Below are 19315 nucleotides of genomic sequence, written 5' to 3'. Positions count from 1 at the left end.
TTCATCAGTCATTATACAACATTAAGCTCCGACACCCGCACGTGTGTGCTCCTTACCGAGCGGCCCCTGAGAGCCACAGTCGTGTGGACGCCAACATTCTCTACAATGCATATACCGCATTAAGTTAACGAAAATAAAACCTAATTTGCTGTAAGCAGACAAATCGGAACGATCCATCGATATCAATGAACAGATAGATAAACAGCATTGTATAATTCCGCAAATAAATCAGCGCCATCTGTTAGAATACTCCCCTTGGTTTATCAAGAACAATGAGATCCATCAGCATCTGGAGGATCAGGAGCGTAAAAGAAGAACTGCAACAGTGAAGTAGTAAATACCAAATGACAATTTCCAATGGGAAATTATCATAAAAGAAATAAAATATCTAAGAACACATCTGCTCATCAAGGACTGATAGCAAGATAAAAGAAGAAAAAAAACTATAGTACATACGTTTTATTTATTAAATTATAATAAAACTAGCTGGGCACCGTGATTCCTTTCGCCTTTGATTAAAAAGTGCATGTATGCCTACTTGGAAGAAATGAATATTGATTTCGAACGGGGACTTGCTAACATATTAAGTACGTTATAACTTATAAGTATAAAAAATTACTTGCAAAGAAACCTCATTGTTTTACACAGACAGATATCGAAATGTTGTACAGTATCATCAGCGTATCTAGGTCCCATTGCGCGGCCAACGCATCTTCACTCATACGAGAGGGTATTCAGAGCGTAGATACTCGACGCTGCTCCAAGTGGACTCGAGCACAATTTTTGGCCCGACCCGGGAATAGAACCCCGGACTTCGTCAACCGTATTTGGAAATGCTTATCATTAAATCAACGAAACAAAACATATAAACTATTAAATTATGATTACTGTAAATCAACACGAATCGTTATCATTTTGATTAAACTGTCAACTCATGCCGCCTGGTGTGCGCTGAGCCTGACAATGTGTCACAATTATTATACAATGACGCTCCGATCATTTGGCACGTGTGTGTGAAATAAAAAACAAAAACAAAAAAACTAATCATGTTATATTAGGAAAACAAACAACAAAATCATCTAGAAAGCAATTATACATGATTCAGCTCGGCTGGCTCGTGTGTCGGTGTACGTCCGACCGTCGGGCAGGCTTAACCAATCACGTCTACTCATCGCAGCTTGAACCACAAACCCCTTTTCACATTGCTTTTTTACTACTGCGTTCAATATAATATAGTAAAAATCGACACACTGTCGTCATATCAACAGGGCACGGGTCTCCATCCACATTGAGAAGGCGTTAACGCAAAATTACGGAAAAATTAATAAAATTAAAACCTCGGCGTCTCTCCCGAACGAGCCTAACACTGCAGACCCCGAACTGAACCACGATTCGTCCTTAACAAAGTTCTCTTAACTGCGCGCAACTTTAAACCGGTTTCGTTCGAGGACATTTTGGACTCGGGAACGCTGTCTAAACCGCCCTATAACAAGCTAAAGTTAGAAGTCATTATATCGACCCGTTACAGGGCACGGGTCTCCATCCACATTGAGAATGGTTCAGCCGGTTTTATTCATTAAGAATCCTTTCTATTTCCGCTTAAACGAAGGAAATTCGAACATCTCAATGTGTTTAGACAAGTAATTAATTAAATTGGACCAGTGCAGAATAGGCTCTTTGAGTAAGGAGCCGTTTTTTAAAACATGGTTTTTTTTAAACTGGGTTTCCAAAGCGATTTCGGATTTTATTCCTCGGTACACTTTTGGCAAACGAAATCATTATTAAAATTGTCCAAGCTAACTCGAACTGGAATTTTCTATAAACATAATTTGACATTGAGCACAGAGTTGCTTGGATTTCTTCAAGTCATTACATTATGTTGATATTTATAAAAGTGCTTAACTGCAATCGCACCCGATGGTAAGTGATGTAAAGTGTTGATGCAAAGCGCTGGATACGCGTCCGCGGTATCAACCACGTAGGGATGTACATCCTTACGGTGCCTCGCGGTTCGATGGTGAAAACACTTTTATTTATATCAAAATCTAATATAAAAAATATATAAATGTGGCAAGTGGTAACCATCGCGTATAAATAAATCAACTCTTCGCAGCACATGCAAGAAATACGTACTACAACCCCACCCCGTGTCCATCAAGATAGGTTTCGAGGCCCTTTTATTCGGAATACAACAATGCTGTGGCAGTAGTAACTTGGCCTGGACGAGCTAAGTCACAAAATTCTACTACTACTGTATAAGTCTGTCTCCAGCATTGCGTTACCACAATGTCTCCATCGCTTACAATACAGTATTTGAATAGAAACAACTTGAAGGGATAAATTGTATGAAAAAAAATACATTTCGTTACATGAGAGAGAGAAAAGAACGTAAGAGCAGGAGAAACCCACAAAGAAGTGCCGCTAAGCGATTTAGCGTTCCGGTACGGTGACGCGTCGAAACCGATTCGGAGTATGGTTTAAATATAACTACCACACTAAGAGGTTAACCCGCTATCATCTTGGACTGCATCATCACTTACCATCAGGTGAGATTGAAGTAATGGGCTAAAAGATAACATACGGTGTGTAAGTCAATAAATACTCTTTAATATCGCAAATCGTCAAAAGTTATAATTAGAAGCTTCACTGTACAGTGTACGTTAAAGCAAGCGTTCATTTCGGATGATAGTAAACTGACGTTATCCAAAATAAAAAAGACATAAAAATAACACTGCTAGTTTCTGAGGTAAGAGCGTTAAAACGGCAACTTTTCAAATTTACAGAATGTGATACAAGAATCCGCACAATGGCTTCATAAAAACTATAAATACCTCATTTATTGTTTGATACTGTGAACACGATCGGTTTGATTTCAGATGATTTTTATCATACTACATGCGAGATTGTTCTGCGAGCACGCAGCAACGGAGCAGCGGAACGACGTGACTTTTTGCGTTTTAATAGTTTAAAGGTTTTGAGCAGTGGCGCGCATAGAGGGTATGCACAGGGTATTCAGATGATATAAAATGAGGAAAATCTCCAGTACGAGTTATAAAAAACTTTAGGATAGGAATTTAAAGAGTTTTAAAAGCCTACCCTTGAGTATTTATAACTCGTACTGGAGATTTTTTACATTTTATATCATCTGCATACGCTGTGCATACACTCTATGCACGCCACTGGTTTTGAGTGACAAATGAACAGTTTCTATTGAATAGAACGTAAGCGCAATTTCTTTCCCATATCCTATAAAACTGTGTACTAATTATATACAATCAAAAGAGAGAAGAAGAAGAAGACAGAGAAATATTAGGAAAGACTAACTAAATTACTAACGTTGTGCGAAATTGAATTTGTGAGCAATTGTGGCGTCAGTGCACAGAACCTGCGTAACCTCTGCTGCTGCTGGGGCTTTTGAGAAAACGCTTATAAAATTAAAAAAAAATGGTTATCTGTAAAGTCGGTTTACGGACGATTATAAGAACACAAGCCGAATTGTTTAGACCGATCGTGCCTCTCTGTCGCCGGTTCCGCGCTCTCGCTCGCACGCTCGGCTCAAGCGGAACGTGACAATGAGTCATGTATTTTTAGTGCGTTGTCGACTTGTAAGAAACACGTCAAAAATCAGAAGTAGATGATTTGCGATTTTATAATGATTGGCATTAGGTTCATTTTACGTAGACGGCATAGTTTGATATGCGAAAACGACTAGTCGATTGCGAGCGAGAAAATCTAGTACTAAGGCTACAGCAGTACGCAACGGGTAGATGATACAAAATTGAGAAATTATCTAGTATGAGTATTTTTGTTCCACCACAAGTTGGCTTTTGGCTGCAATCTCACCTGGTGGTAAGTGATGATGCAGTGTAAGATTACAGCGGGCTAACCTATTAGGGAGTAAAGCCAAACTGTAATACGCGGCATGGTACGTATCTCACGACAGGTTTGCGACAGGCGTAAATATCTCGATCACTGTTGTCAACGTCAATTTTGCATACAGTAAAATTACAAAAGTGCTCGCGAGAGTTAGGTAATCATACTGCGGAATGCTAAATCGCTTAGCGGCACGATTTGTTGGCAGGATGGTAACCAGCCACGGCCGAAGCCTGAGCAATTGGATATAATGAATTCCAAAATTGATTGAATTGCATCCGGGGCCTCCAATTTAAAACAACGCTGCGCTCTGAACTTTTTTATAGCTCGTACTGGAGATTTTTCTCAATAGTATATAATCAGCGTGCTACTGGCCAGTAACGCGGTCCTGAGTCGTCACATGGCGTTGGGGTTGTAGAGGCGGCGGGTGAGCTTGCGCGGGGGCGAGCGCTCGGCGGCGCGGCGGAGGCTGGTGCGGCGCGGCCGGTCGCCGGTGGGGCTGCTGGTATCAGCGAACCGCTGCGTGAGCTGCGCGTACGTGGGCGTGCGCGCGGGCGAAGGCGCCGCGACCTCTGCGTCTGCGGACGGAGGCGACATTCTGGAGCACGGACCCGGCCGAGCGCGGCCGTGCCAGTATTACTGCCTTCCGAACCGGTGGTAGAGTCACTACAAACAGACAGACTTGAACTCAGGAGATGTTGACTTTGCAATAATAATTATTCATATATGATGTATATCAGTTTTTTTTTTAGAGTACGGCAAATTATGCTTAATTTTCAAAATTCAAAATTCATTTATTTCAAGTAGGCCTACTTTATAAGCACTTTTGAAACATCAAGTCAGTCTGTTTGTTACTCTACCACCGGTTCGGAAGGCAGATTCCACTGAGAAGAGCCAGCAAGAAACTCAGCAGATTGCTCTTTTCCAAAATAGTTTTAAAGTTTAACAATCATTAGAATTTTCCTGTTTTGTGAGAGAAGAGAGCGGAGTGGCCCGCTTCAAAGCAGCGTTGTCGTTAAGGAATTCATCAATCGTGTTCGTGACCGATTTCATAATATATCATGGTATTCCGCAAAGTAGCGCCTGCTTGTATCCAATGTTTTTTATACTATTATTAAAGTGAGACTGCAGTGTGTGTATCGGGAGCGTCTCGTCGTCCCGGCGGCGCTCACCCGGGGTGGGCGGGGCGTTGTGGGCGTTGTGGGCGGGGCGAGCGCGGGCGCCCCACGCACTGCGCGTGCGCGGCGGCGCGAAGGCGGAGTTGCGGCGCGGCGGCGGCGCGCTGGCCTTCAACTCGCCTGCAACACGACACGCGCACACTTAGTTGGCTCTTAGCTTGCTTCTTAGCAGTGGCGTGCACTTCATACATGCGCGAAAGCTCTTCCTACCCTAAAATATTTGTATAACTCGTAAATGCAAAGGCTTTTTCCATTTCATGGCAAAGGCATCTTCCTTCTTTATTCACACCCCGGTTAAAAGCCATGTGCACGCCACTGCTTCTTAGCTAAACTATCCGTAGCTCGTTTTAGAGTACGGATATAATTAAATTATAAAACACTTTATTGTGCACCTAACAGAATGAAATTATAAACAAAAAAAAACACTAAATATAACACGCTCGTACTTATGGCTACAAAGCGATCTCTGCCGGGCAACAAAACAAAGGATAGGGAAAAAAAGACTTTAGGTTTAGGTTGTACACAATAAGTTACCAAACTAAAAAAATATCTATCATTATATCATGCAGAGTATAAGCATACAACACAACAAATTAGGGTGGCATTAAATGCTTTTTAAGAAGTCTCTTGAAAATCGGTAGGGATTTGAGCGCACGCCTAATCTAAATGGGGGGAGAGTTCCATCACCAAACAGCTTCAACGAAAAAGGATTTACAACAGAAAGAAGTACAATAGATAGGAATTTTCAGGATAAGGTTAACTTCAGAACGGAGAGAGCGACAGTGGGAATCTATATCTGAAATACTTGAACATTTGAGTAAAATGGATCTTATTACTATTACGTTTAAGCTCAAATTTGCTTAAAATTCTTTAGCTATTTTAAATAAAAATAAGAAATACACGTTTTGCGACTCTAAAGTAAGTGAAATTAGGTCCATTTTACTTTGACGATACAGAGTTTAATACTCTAAAACGACTTCTCCGTTGCAAGCGAGCGAATCGGTTACTAAGGCACTGTCTGTTACTGGGGCCTTATAAGTAAACATTCGCATAACGTCGTAATAGTAATGCAGTGTTCTGTCACGCTTAACTGACAGCACCTATCCAATGTAAGTGCGTTACCAAACACCGCGTAACTATTAACAAACTATAAAATATAAATAAAAATAATGCGACAATACACATCCAACACACCGCCATCTAGCCCCAAAGTAAGCGTAGCTTGTGTTGCGGGTACTAAGGTGACTGATGAATATTTTTATTAATAATATACATAAAAACATTCAAGTTCATAACACAAACATTTTCCAGTTGTGAGGATCGAACCCACGGTCTTGTACTTAGTAAACAGGGTCGCTGCCCACTGCGCCAATAGACCGTCAAAAGCAAAAAGGAGATATAGTAGGAGATTTGACCAAGGCATTCGATTGTGTTTAACATGTGACATTGATCAAAAACTTAACTTTTATGAAATGGAATTTATTATGGAGAGGAAGCGCCATTTTTTAAGGTCTGACAGATCAGTTGTGAAAATCAGAGGTCCCTCAGGGAGCTATAATAGGACCTTTTTTGTTCTTAATTTACATTAATGACCTCACTGACCTCATAATAATATGTGAGGATAGTATACTAATGATACATCATCGACACAAGCCATCATTTGTTTTTTTTTAATTCCACTACGAGTTAGCCCTTGACTGCAATCTCACTTGCAGGGCTCGCACAGGCAGAAGATATAAATTATAACCCCTGACAAGGGATATAATTCACGTGTCATTCTGCTAAAGCATATATATATATATATATATATATATATATATATATATATCTTGTGTGCGTGTGTATGTCATTGAACTCCTCCTAGACGGCTGGACCGATTTGTATGAATTTTTTGGTATACGTTTTGGGTGGCACCCTAGGGGGATGGTTTAGATTCACAGATTAGCCCGACAGATGGCGCTGGGGTCCGCTAGATACTTATATATTATTTCCACGTGTGCGCCAGTGCTCCGACAGTCGATAAAGGTGTGGGAGAAGATACATTTTTATCTTTTCCCCGGAGAAATAATTGTCTCCTGCTCATGCTAGCCGTTCTGGTGGTGAGTGATTTTTATTTATTTATTTAAGGGACAATCAACAGGTTACAACAACAACTGTTAAAAACTAAATAAAAAATGAAAAAAAATATAAATGTAATATTGTAGACCCACTTTAAGACTGCCATAACTTGCGAATACAAAGCTATATTGTCAGTTAGAAGGAGAGAAAACGATTAAGAGAGACGTGAGAGTACTTATAAGTAGTAAGATCCATCAGGCTGTGACATAAACAGTCGTAAAGTGATGATGCAGTCTAAGCGGGCTAGCCTGTCGGGGAGCATGGGAGTCGCGGGGCGGGCAGCGCGGGGCGGGCAGCGCGGGGCGGGGGGCGCGGGGCGGGCAGCGGGGGGCGCGGGGCGGGCAGCGCGGGGCGGGGGGCGCGGGGCGGGCAGCGCGGGGGACTCACCGGCGGTGGCGGCGGCGCGCAGGCGCGTGGCGTCTTGTGGCGGCAGAAGGGAGTTCAGCTTGGGCAGCAGGTGGCGCAGGTAGCGGTTGCGCAGCGACTGCCACGAGCGGACTGCGGACACGAGCACGCATGACGTGACACACTGCACGGACGAATCCATGCCGGTGTGAACAGGATTTATTGTCTCCCTTTATTACTTTATGAATGAATACGAGATAGAGAAATTGTGAAATAAGAAATTTATGAAATCTATACAATTTGGCAACCAAAGGCGTAAAACACAGCTCAAGAAGAGAGGCTATATTTATATTATAATTACAAAATAACATTACTATTTACAAAAACTCCGTCTAACTGTTCACTTGTGGGCACGGTACCCAAAATGGTTGACGTTGAGCTAAATAAAAATAAAGTCAATAAAGTTTTGACATGGAGACAGAGAGTACAATTCGGTAGCCTTATCGCTACATAGCGATTTCTTCCAGCCAAAGGCGTAAAAGGAAAAACATAGAAAAGGTAGGTGGTGCAATAAATAAAGTATAAAGCATTACACAAATATATAAATATAAAATATATATCTGCAAACCTCCCTAGCGCAACGTTGAGCGCTGTGAATTTAAGTAGGAAGTCCTGGATTCGATTCCCGCCAGGGCCACTTTGGGAATTTATCATTTCTGAATTTTCTCTAGTCTGGTGGGAAGGTTCGGCCGTGGCTAGTTAGCTAGCCACCCTACCGACAAAGACGTGCCGCTAAGCAATCTAGTGTTCCGGTGCGATGTCGCGTAGAAACCGATTAGGGGTTATGATTACCATACTCCTTAACAGGTTAGCCCGCTACCATGTTACTTGTACCACCAGGTGAGATTGCAGTCAAGAACTTACTAGTAGTAGAATAAGAAAAAACGTGTGTGTACGTATGTACACGCGTTAAAAGTTATACTTCTTTGGAGAAACAAGATAAAATTTAATCTTTCGCCTTATTCTAACGTTTGTTGAAAAAACCACACTAACAATAGATTCAGTATTTAACACAATGAAAGTTTTATTATAACGCACTATCTAGTTATCTCACTATCGTACAGCCAAGTTGAACTCGCATTCAAATTTGAGATTTCGGAACGAGCCCGCAGACTTTTGACAATTGAAAGTTTAGCTAACTTCAGGGTGTCGGTTTTTCGTGACGGTGTGCGCGCGCATCGTAAAAATTCTCATCTTTCCTCCCTAACGCGCCAATAGAAGTATAACTTCAAAAAAAAAAATATATATATATATATATATATTTCTTGTGTGCGTGTGTATGTATGTCACTGAACCTAAACGGCTGGACCGATTTGAATGAATTTTTCGGCACGCGTTTGTGTGGCACCCTGGATGGTTTAGATTCACAAATGGCGCCGGCAGATGGCGCCGGGGTCCGCTGGTGCACGTATACAAGCAGGTGCGGGCTGCACTCACAGCGGCCGGTGGCGCGGTGGTGCAGCGGTTGTAGCGCGCGCCACAGGCGGTTGCCGTTGACGAGCCGCGCGCGCGCCGCGCCGCACACGAACCGCAGCACGTGCGCGTCCTCCGCCGCCGCGTACGCGCGCGCCCTGCGGACAACCAAATTCTAAAATTCTAAATTCATTTATTTCAAGTGGGCCTAATTAATAAGCGCTTTTGAAACGTCAAGTCAGTCTGTTTGTAGTGACTCCACCACCGGCTCGGAAGGCAGATTCCACTGAGAAGAGCCGGCAAGAAACTCAGCAGATTGCTCTTTTCCAACATCATTTTAAAGTTTAACAATCTTTAGAATTCTTTTGTTTTGTGAGAGATGAGAGCGGAGTGGCCCGCTTCCGCAGCAGCCTTGTCGTTCAGGAATTCATCAATCGTGTAGTAACCACGATTTGTTAAATGTGTTTTAATATATTGTTTAAACTTAGGTAAAGGTAGATCTAATATTACCTTCGGTATCATGTTATAAAAGCATATACCCATCCCCACAAATGATTTCACATTCACAACCGCACCCGCACTCCCTCCGACCCGCTTACGGATCGCGGCTCGTTCACATAAAACATCCGATTTTTAACTGATCCGTCGCTACTGGTGGTAATATTCACACAGCATTTGCAAGACCGATTTTAACAGATCCGACGATACTGGACTTTCGTTCTTCAGTGTAGACGTTCAAGTAGACGATACTTTCTACGAGGATGGACGTTGTAAATGGCGTGCCACTGCCAAGCCTCGCGCGGTTTCGTTCCAATAAAACGGATATACGTTTAAACGGACCTGCAAAACGGACGTTCTATGTGAACGCGCCCTTAGCCGATACATATTTAATATATGTTCAAATAAAATATATCCCAATTCAAGAGAAAATGTGACTGCGATGATGTACTAAAACGTAAAATAAGCAATTCATTTAAAGGAATTGCATACAATTTTACAATAAACTTCAGATTTAATGTCAAATGTTTAAAGTCAGCCATTGAATTATTATTTTACTATACTTTCATTTATTGTATTTTTAATAATAAATAAATAATAATAATAAATATTTAATAACCACAATAAATAAATAACGACATACGACAACATGAGGGCAAAGAAAAAGAAAAAAAATTGGTTGTCTGTAAAGTCGGCTTACTGACGATAGTTGAACGTGACAACGTCGTAAGAAATTACTGATGGAATGGTTGCATTTTTCAAAAGAAAATTCTAATTTTATTTGTTTGATAGATATTATCGTTGCTATAAACAATTGACACCACATTCACTTTTCACTGCACTTCATCCTTGCCGAAAACATGTAAATGTACTATTGTATAGAAGCTGTCCACGCGGACGCATCGCTCACTCAAGTAGGAGAGAGACAGATGTCGAACGCGGAAGCCGACTGTGCCTCTTTGTCGCTCGGAACGCCTCAGAGCGAGGTAACGCCGCATACGTCATGTTTTTTCGTGCGTGCAGCCGGCTCCATCGAATTATAAGACGTTGTCACGTCAAAAAAATACAATAGTTTAGGAGTATAATAGTGTAGCTTCATTGCGGTCAACGGGTCACCTACTCAGCGCTGTGCCACAGCACCGTGGCAGTCAATGCCAAGGAATACTACAACGCTGATTTTCAGTAGGGTTTTATGATCTTTTTTTTTTTGATATATTACTAGTCATCAGCAAACTGGACCAAGGGAAAATTTTTCGATTTTGGCATATCATCTATGTAAATAAGGAAGAGAAGTGGTCCTAATATACCGCCCTGAGGAGCTCCATGTATGCCCATTTTAGGGTGGGATAATCTCTTCGATTTTACTTTTCCGCATATTTTATCAATTTGAGTTATTTATGTTGGAAGGTCCCGATACCGATGCACGCGTATTGTAACGCACTTTTTTTATTTTCAATGGAATTCGAGAAATACAATTATAAATAGCTATTTTTGTGTAAACAACAAAAAATAGCGGGGATTTGAATAACCTACTTTTTTGACAACATTCGGCGTTCAACCGGGCGCGCGCGTCAATGACAATGTTCCTCTTTCTTTCGCATCGAGCAGTAAGAAATTGGCTGTCTATGCGCAGAAGGGATCGAAGTATTCAAAGGCTACAAGTTGTTTTCAGTTCTAACTTGTGTCAGCATTCCTTTGTTTGTGTCACTCTAACGACACACAAACCACACACTGCTGAACCGGTGGTAGAGTCACTACAAACGGACAGGACGGATGAATTTCGAACTCAGCCTACCATCTAGTATAGACACACGGCAGTGAAGTATAGACGCATCTTACCCCGGCACGTCTAGTTCCTCGCTGGAATGGGTCGACGACCTCGCAGAGTTTGACGGTGGCCTGTCCGACGGCTTGATCGGCGGCCTTTCTAACGCTTTGGTCGGCGGCCTGACCGACGATTTGGTCGGCGACCTGTTCGGCGTTTTGGATGGCGGCCTCTTCGACGCGTTGAACGGTGACGTATCCAACGCGTTGTTCAGCGACCTGTCCGACGCTTTGGTCGACGACCTGCTCGACGATTTGGGTGGCGGCCTCTTCAACGCGTTGGTCAGTGACCTGTCCAGCGCGTTATTTAGTAGCCTGTTAGATACGTTGGGAGGCAGGCTGGCCGACGTGCTGGCAACCGACGAGTCGCAGGCGCTGGTCCGCGGGCGCAGGCTCCGCCGAGTCGGCGGGCTGTCGTCAACAGGCGTTCGCTCTGCGTCCAACGCCTTGACCTTCTGCGAGAACAGACATTTTTGTATGTTTTTCTTCATTCCACTGGAAGTCCTTGCCTGCCGCTCTCATCTCTCACAAGATAGAACATTTTAAAGATTGTTAACTATAAAATGATGTTGGAAAAGAGCAATCTGCTGAGTTTGTTGCCGGCTCTTCTCAGTGGAATCTGCCTTCCGAACCGGTGGTAGAGTTGTGCTTATAAACTGGGCCTACTTGAAATAAATGAAATTAAAATTTTTAATTTCTTTATTATATTAAAGCCAACCTCCCAGTTGGTTTGTGTGATCGTACCGGTACGGAATTGTGGGCGAATTTCGTCTGTTATCTTATTAGCATAGATGCCATTTTACTCTGACGTTACAGAACAACGAGCGTATTACAAACCTTCGATTAGGAGCGTGCAAATCTTAAGGTAAAATAAGGATGAAGTGGCAAATGTTAAAGTTGTAGTTTTTTTTATAATTTTTGTATTTTATTTTATTTTTTATAAAAAGTGAGCAGAGAAAGAAATTCAACAGGTCGTACAGGACGCTGTAAAATCCCACTCTTTCTCTTTCTTCAAATCAGAAATATAAGGAATTAAAAAAATATAAATATTTAGTTATATTAGACGTTTAAAAATATGTTGTAACATCACCTCGTCCTTATATTTCATTACCATGACTGAGCACATCACATCACTACCATAACTTACATATATTTTGTGGCTATAACTCGTTCAATATTTAAAATAAAGACATTCCTTTTATATATAAATAACTCTGAACGATGCATAAGAGCAAAAATCGATCAAATCATATAAAACGTGAAATTTTTAATGTTTTGATAAATTTGCACAAATATTGGCCAACTAAGAAACACCCACCTGCGAGTGCGCGTGGCGCGGGCTGCGCGGGCCGGCGCTGCGCCTGCGCACAGAACACAACGGTTAGCCGGCTCAGGGCGCTTGCGGACGCGCACTTTATGCATTAAAGGGTTTAGTGGCGCCATCTAGCGTCGAAATATAGGTACTGTACTTGACAAGTCGAAATGTCAGTTTAACAACATAGGAGTTGTTTCATGACTAAGTCAGAGTGTGATATTATTTTAGACATCCAAGGTGGCCGCCGTGCCATATTGTTTGGTTAACATATAGGGTTTATGTGGAGTAAGAACGAATATTAAATTCTTATTGAAAACCGAGATGGCCGCCGAGGCATATTGTCAGTTGAAGAATATGGGATTTACAATTATTATTAATTAAATAAATAAATATAGAGCGACAATACCCATATCGCCATCTGCCCCAAAGTGTGTTATGGGTACTGAGATGACTGATGAATATTTTTATGAATAATATACATAAAGACTTATAATATACAGATAACACCGGCTCGGCGGAGGGTACCCGGGCGTGACGCGGCGCAGGCCCAGCGAGTCGGCGAAGCGCCCGAGCGCGGCGGCGGCCACGCGCGGACAGCGGCGCAGAGACACGAGCGGGTTGAGCCGGTAGAACAGGCGCTCCTTGCACGCGTCGTCCGCGTCGAAGTGGCTCAGCTGCACGCCGAACACGTTGCGCGTGTCGCGGCGCAGGAAGCCGCGCAACAGCGCCACCGCGTCCTCCGAGATCAGCAGCTCCTTGCACGGCGCGTCCTGCGACACACTCGGCCTCACAGCACGTATACCTGCGCTACGCCTGCACATTTGGTATTTATTTATTCATTCCCCATCTTACATTTTTGCTTTATTCTTCTTCTTCCATTTTGCTTTACATAATTCGTATTAAAGGCGTGTTAATACGAATCAGTGCGGGTCAGATTTACGTAACATCAAGTACAGCCATTATGAGTCATGCGAGGGGGCGGTCGATGCGACGCGGTGGGTTACTAGTGCGGATCAAATTTACTTATCGGAGGTCGATAGAGTTTTTTTTTTTACTCCACTACAAGTTAGCCCATGACTGCAATCTCAGCTGGTAGTAAGTGATGATGCAGTCTAAGATAGAAGCGGGCTAACCTGTATAACCTGTGTAATAGGTGTCTACGCGACATCGCACCGGAACACTAAATCGCAGTATGTAGTACTTCTCTGTCGGTAGGGTGGTAAGTAGCCACGGCCGAAGCCTCTCACCAGACCAAACCACAGAAAATTCTGAAATTATAAATTCCCAAATTGCCCCTGGCGGGAATCGAATCCGGGACCTCCTACTGAGGTTAACAGCGCTCACCGCTGCGCCAGGGAGAGGGAGTCGTCAAAAAAGTCTACATACCTGATCATCCTGGCTCTGCGACGCCAACTCTGTAGATGCATCACTGCCAGAGCTTGCTCTCTGTGCTCGCTTTCTCTTCTTCGGAGCGCTGTCCCCCGACGGCTCACTGCTGGACTCGCTCCCCCCCTCGTCACATCCCCTCCGCGCTACCACCAGGGCGCCATCCTCGGGTCCGACGGCTTCCCACAGCTCCTCAGTATGATTCTTCTTCAGCAGCGTTTTGATTTCGGCGCCGGTTTTCCGCTTCTTATCCTTGTGTTGGCTATAGCGGGTCGGCGGGGCGGGGTCCGGCGGGGCGGGGTCCGGCGGGGCGGAGTCCGGCGGGGCGGAGTCCGGCGGGGCGGAGTCCCGCGGGGCGCAGGCCCGGCCGTCCGCCTGCACGGCCGCGTGCACCAGCCGAGGCGCGCTGCCTTTGGAGCCGCCGCGACAGCTGGAAGGAGCACGCCAAGTACAAATAAATTCAAATTCAAAATTTATTTATTTCAAGTAGGCCTAATATAAGCACTTTTGAAACGTCAAGTCAGTCTGTTTGTAGTGACTACCACCAGTTCGGAAGGCATAGAATAAAGGATAGCATGGGCAGGAGACAATTATCTCCCCGGGGAAAGGATACAAATGTATCTTCTCCCACAGCTTTATCAACTCTCCGAGCACTGGCGCACAAGTTGAAATAATATCCAAATAATATATAAGTAATATTAAACGGTGGTAAACTTCTCCTATTCACTTGTCTTGTCTGATGTCTCTCAATGAGTTCAAAGTTTATATAAAACGTAAGCTTACAGAAAAATCCTATTATAATATTAAGGATCACTTTTACGATAAAAAAGCTTGGGTGTGAATTGCTCTAGCTTCAACAAAAAAAAGTTAGTTGAGGGCTCTTCTAAGACCAGGGCGCGTTCCGCGTTCCGTTCTTGATCCGAAGTAAGTCAGACTGGTCTTATACCTATTCAGTTTGTCCATTGGTACGGCGTATAACTCCTTAGCAATCAGCCTCTGTTGTTTCTTTTTTAGTAATTTTTTTTACCAGAGGCTGATTGCTAAGGAGTTATACGCCGTACCAATGGACAAACTGAATAGGTATAAGACCAGTCTGACTTACTTCGGATCTATATCAGAGCGTGTAGCAAAGATACTTAGATCACATGGAGTTCATGTGGCTTTTAGAACAAATAACCAACTGAGAGCTATTTGTAACGGTAAGGACAGATTGGACAATAAGCACAGATCAGGGGTATATAAACTCCAATGTTCTGAATGCCACGCCACATATGTGGGTCAGACCGGACGTAAATTTGAAACACGTTATAAAGAGCATATGGCAGCCTTCAATCATAACCATCCTGAAAAATCTCATTTTGCAAAACATCTTTTAGACAGTGGACATAACGTAACCAGTAATCATTCATACGAAATATTACATGCTTGCGACAAAGGGTTGAAACTTGATTTGAGGGAACAATTAGAAATTATTAAACATAGGAATGGGAGGTTCGAATTACTAAACGAACAAATAAATTTATCAACTTCACCTCTATTGAACATATTCAGAGGCACTAATGAGGTGGGAGGGGCTTAGATAGATTAGGTGGGGGTCAGAAAGGTATAAAAGGCGACACATTTGGCGAATTTTTCACTTAACAATTATTCATTGTAAAGTCAACATCTCCTGATGATGCTCCGGATTCGGAGCGAAACGTGCGTAGAGGGTATATTGCCGAAGATCTGTTTGGTGTGGGGTATAAGGATTGAAGAAATTATAAATTACACCACACAGATTCTCCTGCTTTTCGCGGAGTATAGCAAATTAAGCTTCATTTTGATAATATATCATGGATTTCCGCAAAGTAACGCCTGCTTCTATCCAATATATATGAATAAAGAAATTTTGAATTTGAATTTGATGATGATTTCAATTAGTTTATTAATTTCCTCAATCTTATGACCAACACTTATAGCAGACTAAAATGTATAACATGATAAATGTCATACATTTTGGTTAAATATGTCATATATTTAAAATGAACAAGGCACTTACTGCTTCACGTGTGGCTGGCAGCACATGTGTCCCTCAATCCAGTCTTTGCTTGCATCCGGAATATAATGGTGCTCTTTTCTGGAACTTGGAACATTTGGTTTAACAAACAAACCACAATCCACCTTGTTGGTCTATGGGTCAGCATGGACTATGGATAATTTGGACCTGGTTTTGTTTCATAAGTTGTCTAAAGTCTATAAATGCAGTCTGAATTTTAGTCTATTTTGGACTGCTGTTAAAGTACTAGGAGTTCAGATTGATAACCCTTTAAGAACCCTCAAAATTTCATCTAATATAGCTCAGTGAAATTTCCCATTGTGCTATATAACTGCAGGTCCATTACTAAACCAAACTAATCCAAGCCTCTATGTAATAAGTATGGTACATATAAACGCAAATATTACATGAAATAAAATGAACTAAACAAATATGGCTATGAATTAAGTTAAAACTTAGTTTTGCCTGGTGGGAGGCTTTGGCATTGGCTAGTTACCATCCAGACAACAAATACATGCCGCTAAGCAATTTAGTGTTTTGGTGCAATGTCACACAGAAACCAATTTATGACTACCATACCCCTAACAGGTTAGCCCGCTACCATCTGAGACTGCATCATCACTTACCAGTTACCACTCGGTGAGATTGCAATCAAGAGCTAACTTGTAGTGGCATAAAAAAAAACAGGGTGCAAGTAACCTGCTTGAAAAGACCCTGGCTTGCACTGTCCCTCAAAATTTCATCCAAGTTGGATGTTCTATCTGCTCAGAGCTTCTCCCTCTGCCACACAATAATTACCTTTGTCAACTTCTGTGAATATAGATCAGTTTAAGAGAAGTACCAAGATATCTTATCTTGTTACTTCACCTAAACTAATTTTGTGAATAAAAAAATGAGGATTCTGGCTAAATTCTTCTTTGAATCTTTTTCTTGGACTCTTAAGAAAGTCTGAAATACCTCCATACCAATAAAAGGGTATTGAATTAAATGCTTTGACATACTAGATGCTAAAACTTCTTACCACCTTCTTTTGATTGATTTTCTTTAATTAAATAAGCAATTAGGTTATTATATCATTATTGTGTGGCTGTGGTCTGAGCCGTAGTCCCGGACCCATAGAAGCAGAAAGGTGTGTAGGTGAGTACCGTTGCTGCGGCACCCGCGGACCGGCGCGCGCGGCGCTGCGGCGACCCTGCGCCAGCGCACGAAGAGCGCGCAGCGCCGGAGCGCTCGGCACCAGCTCGAGGCGCCCGCGCCGCTGGCACGCAACGCGCACGGCGCCCCAGCCGCACACGCGCCCCGATTTCAGGCACAGCTGCCGCCAGCGCCCGCCGCCGTACACCGCGAACATCACGTCGCTCATCGCAACTCCAGCACCGCTATTCCCGGTTTAACATAAATGTCGCCTCGCTATGCGCAGTTACCGACAATAAAATGCAAACGTGATAATTTGGAATTAATTTTCACTTTTCGTAGGTAAATAAAGACAATCCAAATCCCGCCAATAAAATATCAAATTCCACAGACTGCTGACTAGTAAATAAATATCAAAGTCAAGTCAGAACAACCGCCAGACAATAAATAACCACAGATAACCACAGAAACTTTGGTTTATTTGCTAGGCGGGTTGAATCGTTCTTGCAAGAGATCGTGAAGTGAATTACATGGTTGTGAAGAATAACTTCATATTATACACTTTTACGATAGTTTCATGAAGTATATGAAATAATTTTATGGTACATATTATTTGCGTCTTTTCCTGGACTCATCGCTATCCTATTACAATTCTAATAAAAGGAACATCTAAAATGGTCGGTAAAGGGCATTGAAGATTTTGGCTTACCAATTTCAAAATCGCATTCAATGATAATACTTTCAAAAACGGATAGTTTAATATAATATGTAATTACAAACATAAAAAGTCTAGGGCACAAACTGTAAACCGACACATTTCAAAGTTTTTTCCAATTACCTACTTTTTACAGAATATACAGATCCTCGTTTAAGGCGCTGTCATCGTTCACCCCTCGCGTCTTACAACTAACTCGTCTTGTTTAGTAGGGCACTAGGGTAGTCAACGCGCGCTTGCCGCCTGGCGCGGTAGCGAGCACTGGATCATCATCGTATTTGACAAAATACTTAGTAATAATTATTTAAAATGTTTTTATATTTGTAATTGTTGTTTACGATATAAAAAAAGTATGTGGTGTTACACAGATTGATTGCTTATCTATATATTTTTTTATTCAATTACAAGATAGCCCTTGACTGCAATCACACCGTGGAATTTGTTGTTGGTGTCTCGCCCAGATATCGATTTTGATAGCAATCGGCTTAATATCGATAATTTCAAGATGTCGCCCACTTTTTTTTTTAATTCTTATAAAAGATACACTGCTTTGGAATAAGAAGTAAAAAATTCAAAATTCATTCATTTCAAGTAGGCCTAATATAAGCACTTTTGAAACGTCAAGTCTGTCTGTTTGTAGTGATTCTACCTTAATATACAATGGGCCAAAACAAAACATTCCGCTTCATTTATAGATTGTTCGTTTGAATCAGTTGAATTGATGATCAATGCTCTCCTAGAGGCTAAACCTTATCTAAATTGTTTGCTGATGAACGTATAAAGTTCATGCGCGAGTGTCTGCATTATTGTGACAAGTCGGTGTGAATTCAGATCAATAATTATTTTAATTTGTTTATGACTTTCTTTTTAATAATGGTTAGTTTCGTTTTCTTTAATTAGTGTAATTGGCTTTTAGCCATTCTAATTAATAATAATTAATAAATAAATAAATGCCGAAAACAACAGATGAAGCTATCACTAAATTTATTTTCATTCACATAAACTTCTAAGAAAAATAAAATAAGTTACATGTGAACATGAAATTGACAAAATGTAGTTCTTTCTTAATTTTTATTTTGCTTGAAATGGTACATGCAACATGTTTACATAGGTGTTAATTAATTTTTATAAGTGTCACATATCCTGCCAAGATTGGCTTGGTGTCCTTTATCCGGGTTGGGTGTGCCATGGACAATATTTACCCAGGTCTGAAATTGAACCTGACTGTAGCTCCGAACCGGTACAGTGTATAAATATTGATAACATATTAAATCAGTGTGATACGAACATGTAATTCAATTTCAATTCAATTCAATTTTATTTATTTGCTGATACAGGTAAATAGGTGTTACAGGAAAAAAAAATATATGAAGATCTTAACTGTACCACACCAAATAACTGCCATTATGTTAGTCATTAGG

The 19315-nt window shown here is 41.9% G+C and overlaps 1 protein-coding gene across 1 annotated transcript; it reads right to left on the bottom strand.

Moving 5' to 3' along the window:
* Nucleotides 1-5115: 5115 nt before the first annotated feature.
* Nucleotides 5116-17584, bottom strand: LOC120635177 (the record flags this gene model as incomplete). The annotated part of the gene is made up of 9 exons (XM_039906110.1): nt 17191-17584; nt 16049-16132; nt 14011-14440; nt 13150-13394; nt 12628-12670; nt 11325-11764; nt 9012-9145; nt 7557-7667; nt 5116-5171 (listed from the first exon to the last, which is right to left on the bottom strand). Coding segments are annotated over exons 1-9 (1761 nt in total), but the record flags the coding sequence as incomplete, so codon positions are not given.
* Between the last annotated feature and the right edge of the window lie 1731 nt (nt 17585-19315).

Source organism: Pararge aegeria, chromosome 26 (assembly GCF_905163445.1).
Source record: "Pararge aegeria chromosome 26, ilParAegt1.1, whole genome shotgun sequence".
In the NCBI taxonomy this organism is placed as follows: Eukaryota; Metazoa; Arthropoda; class Insecta; order Lepidoptera; family Nymphalidae; genus Pararge; species Pararge aegeria.
Note: the sequence above shows the minus strand (reverse complement) of the source record. Positions and strands in the feature narration are given on the sequence as shown.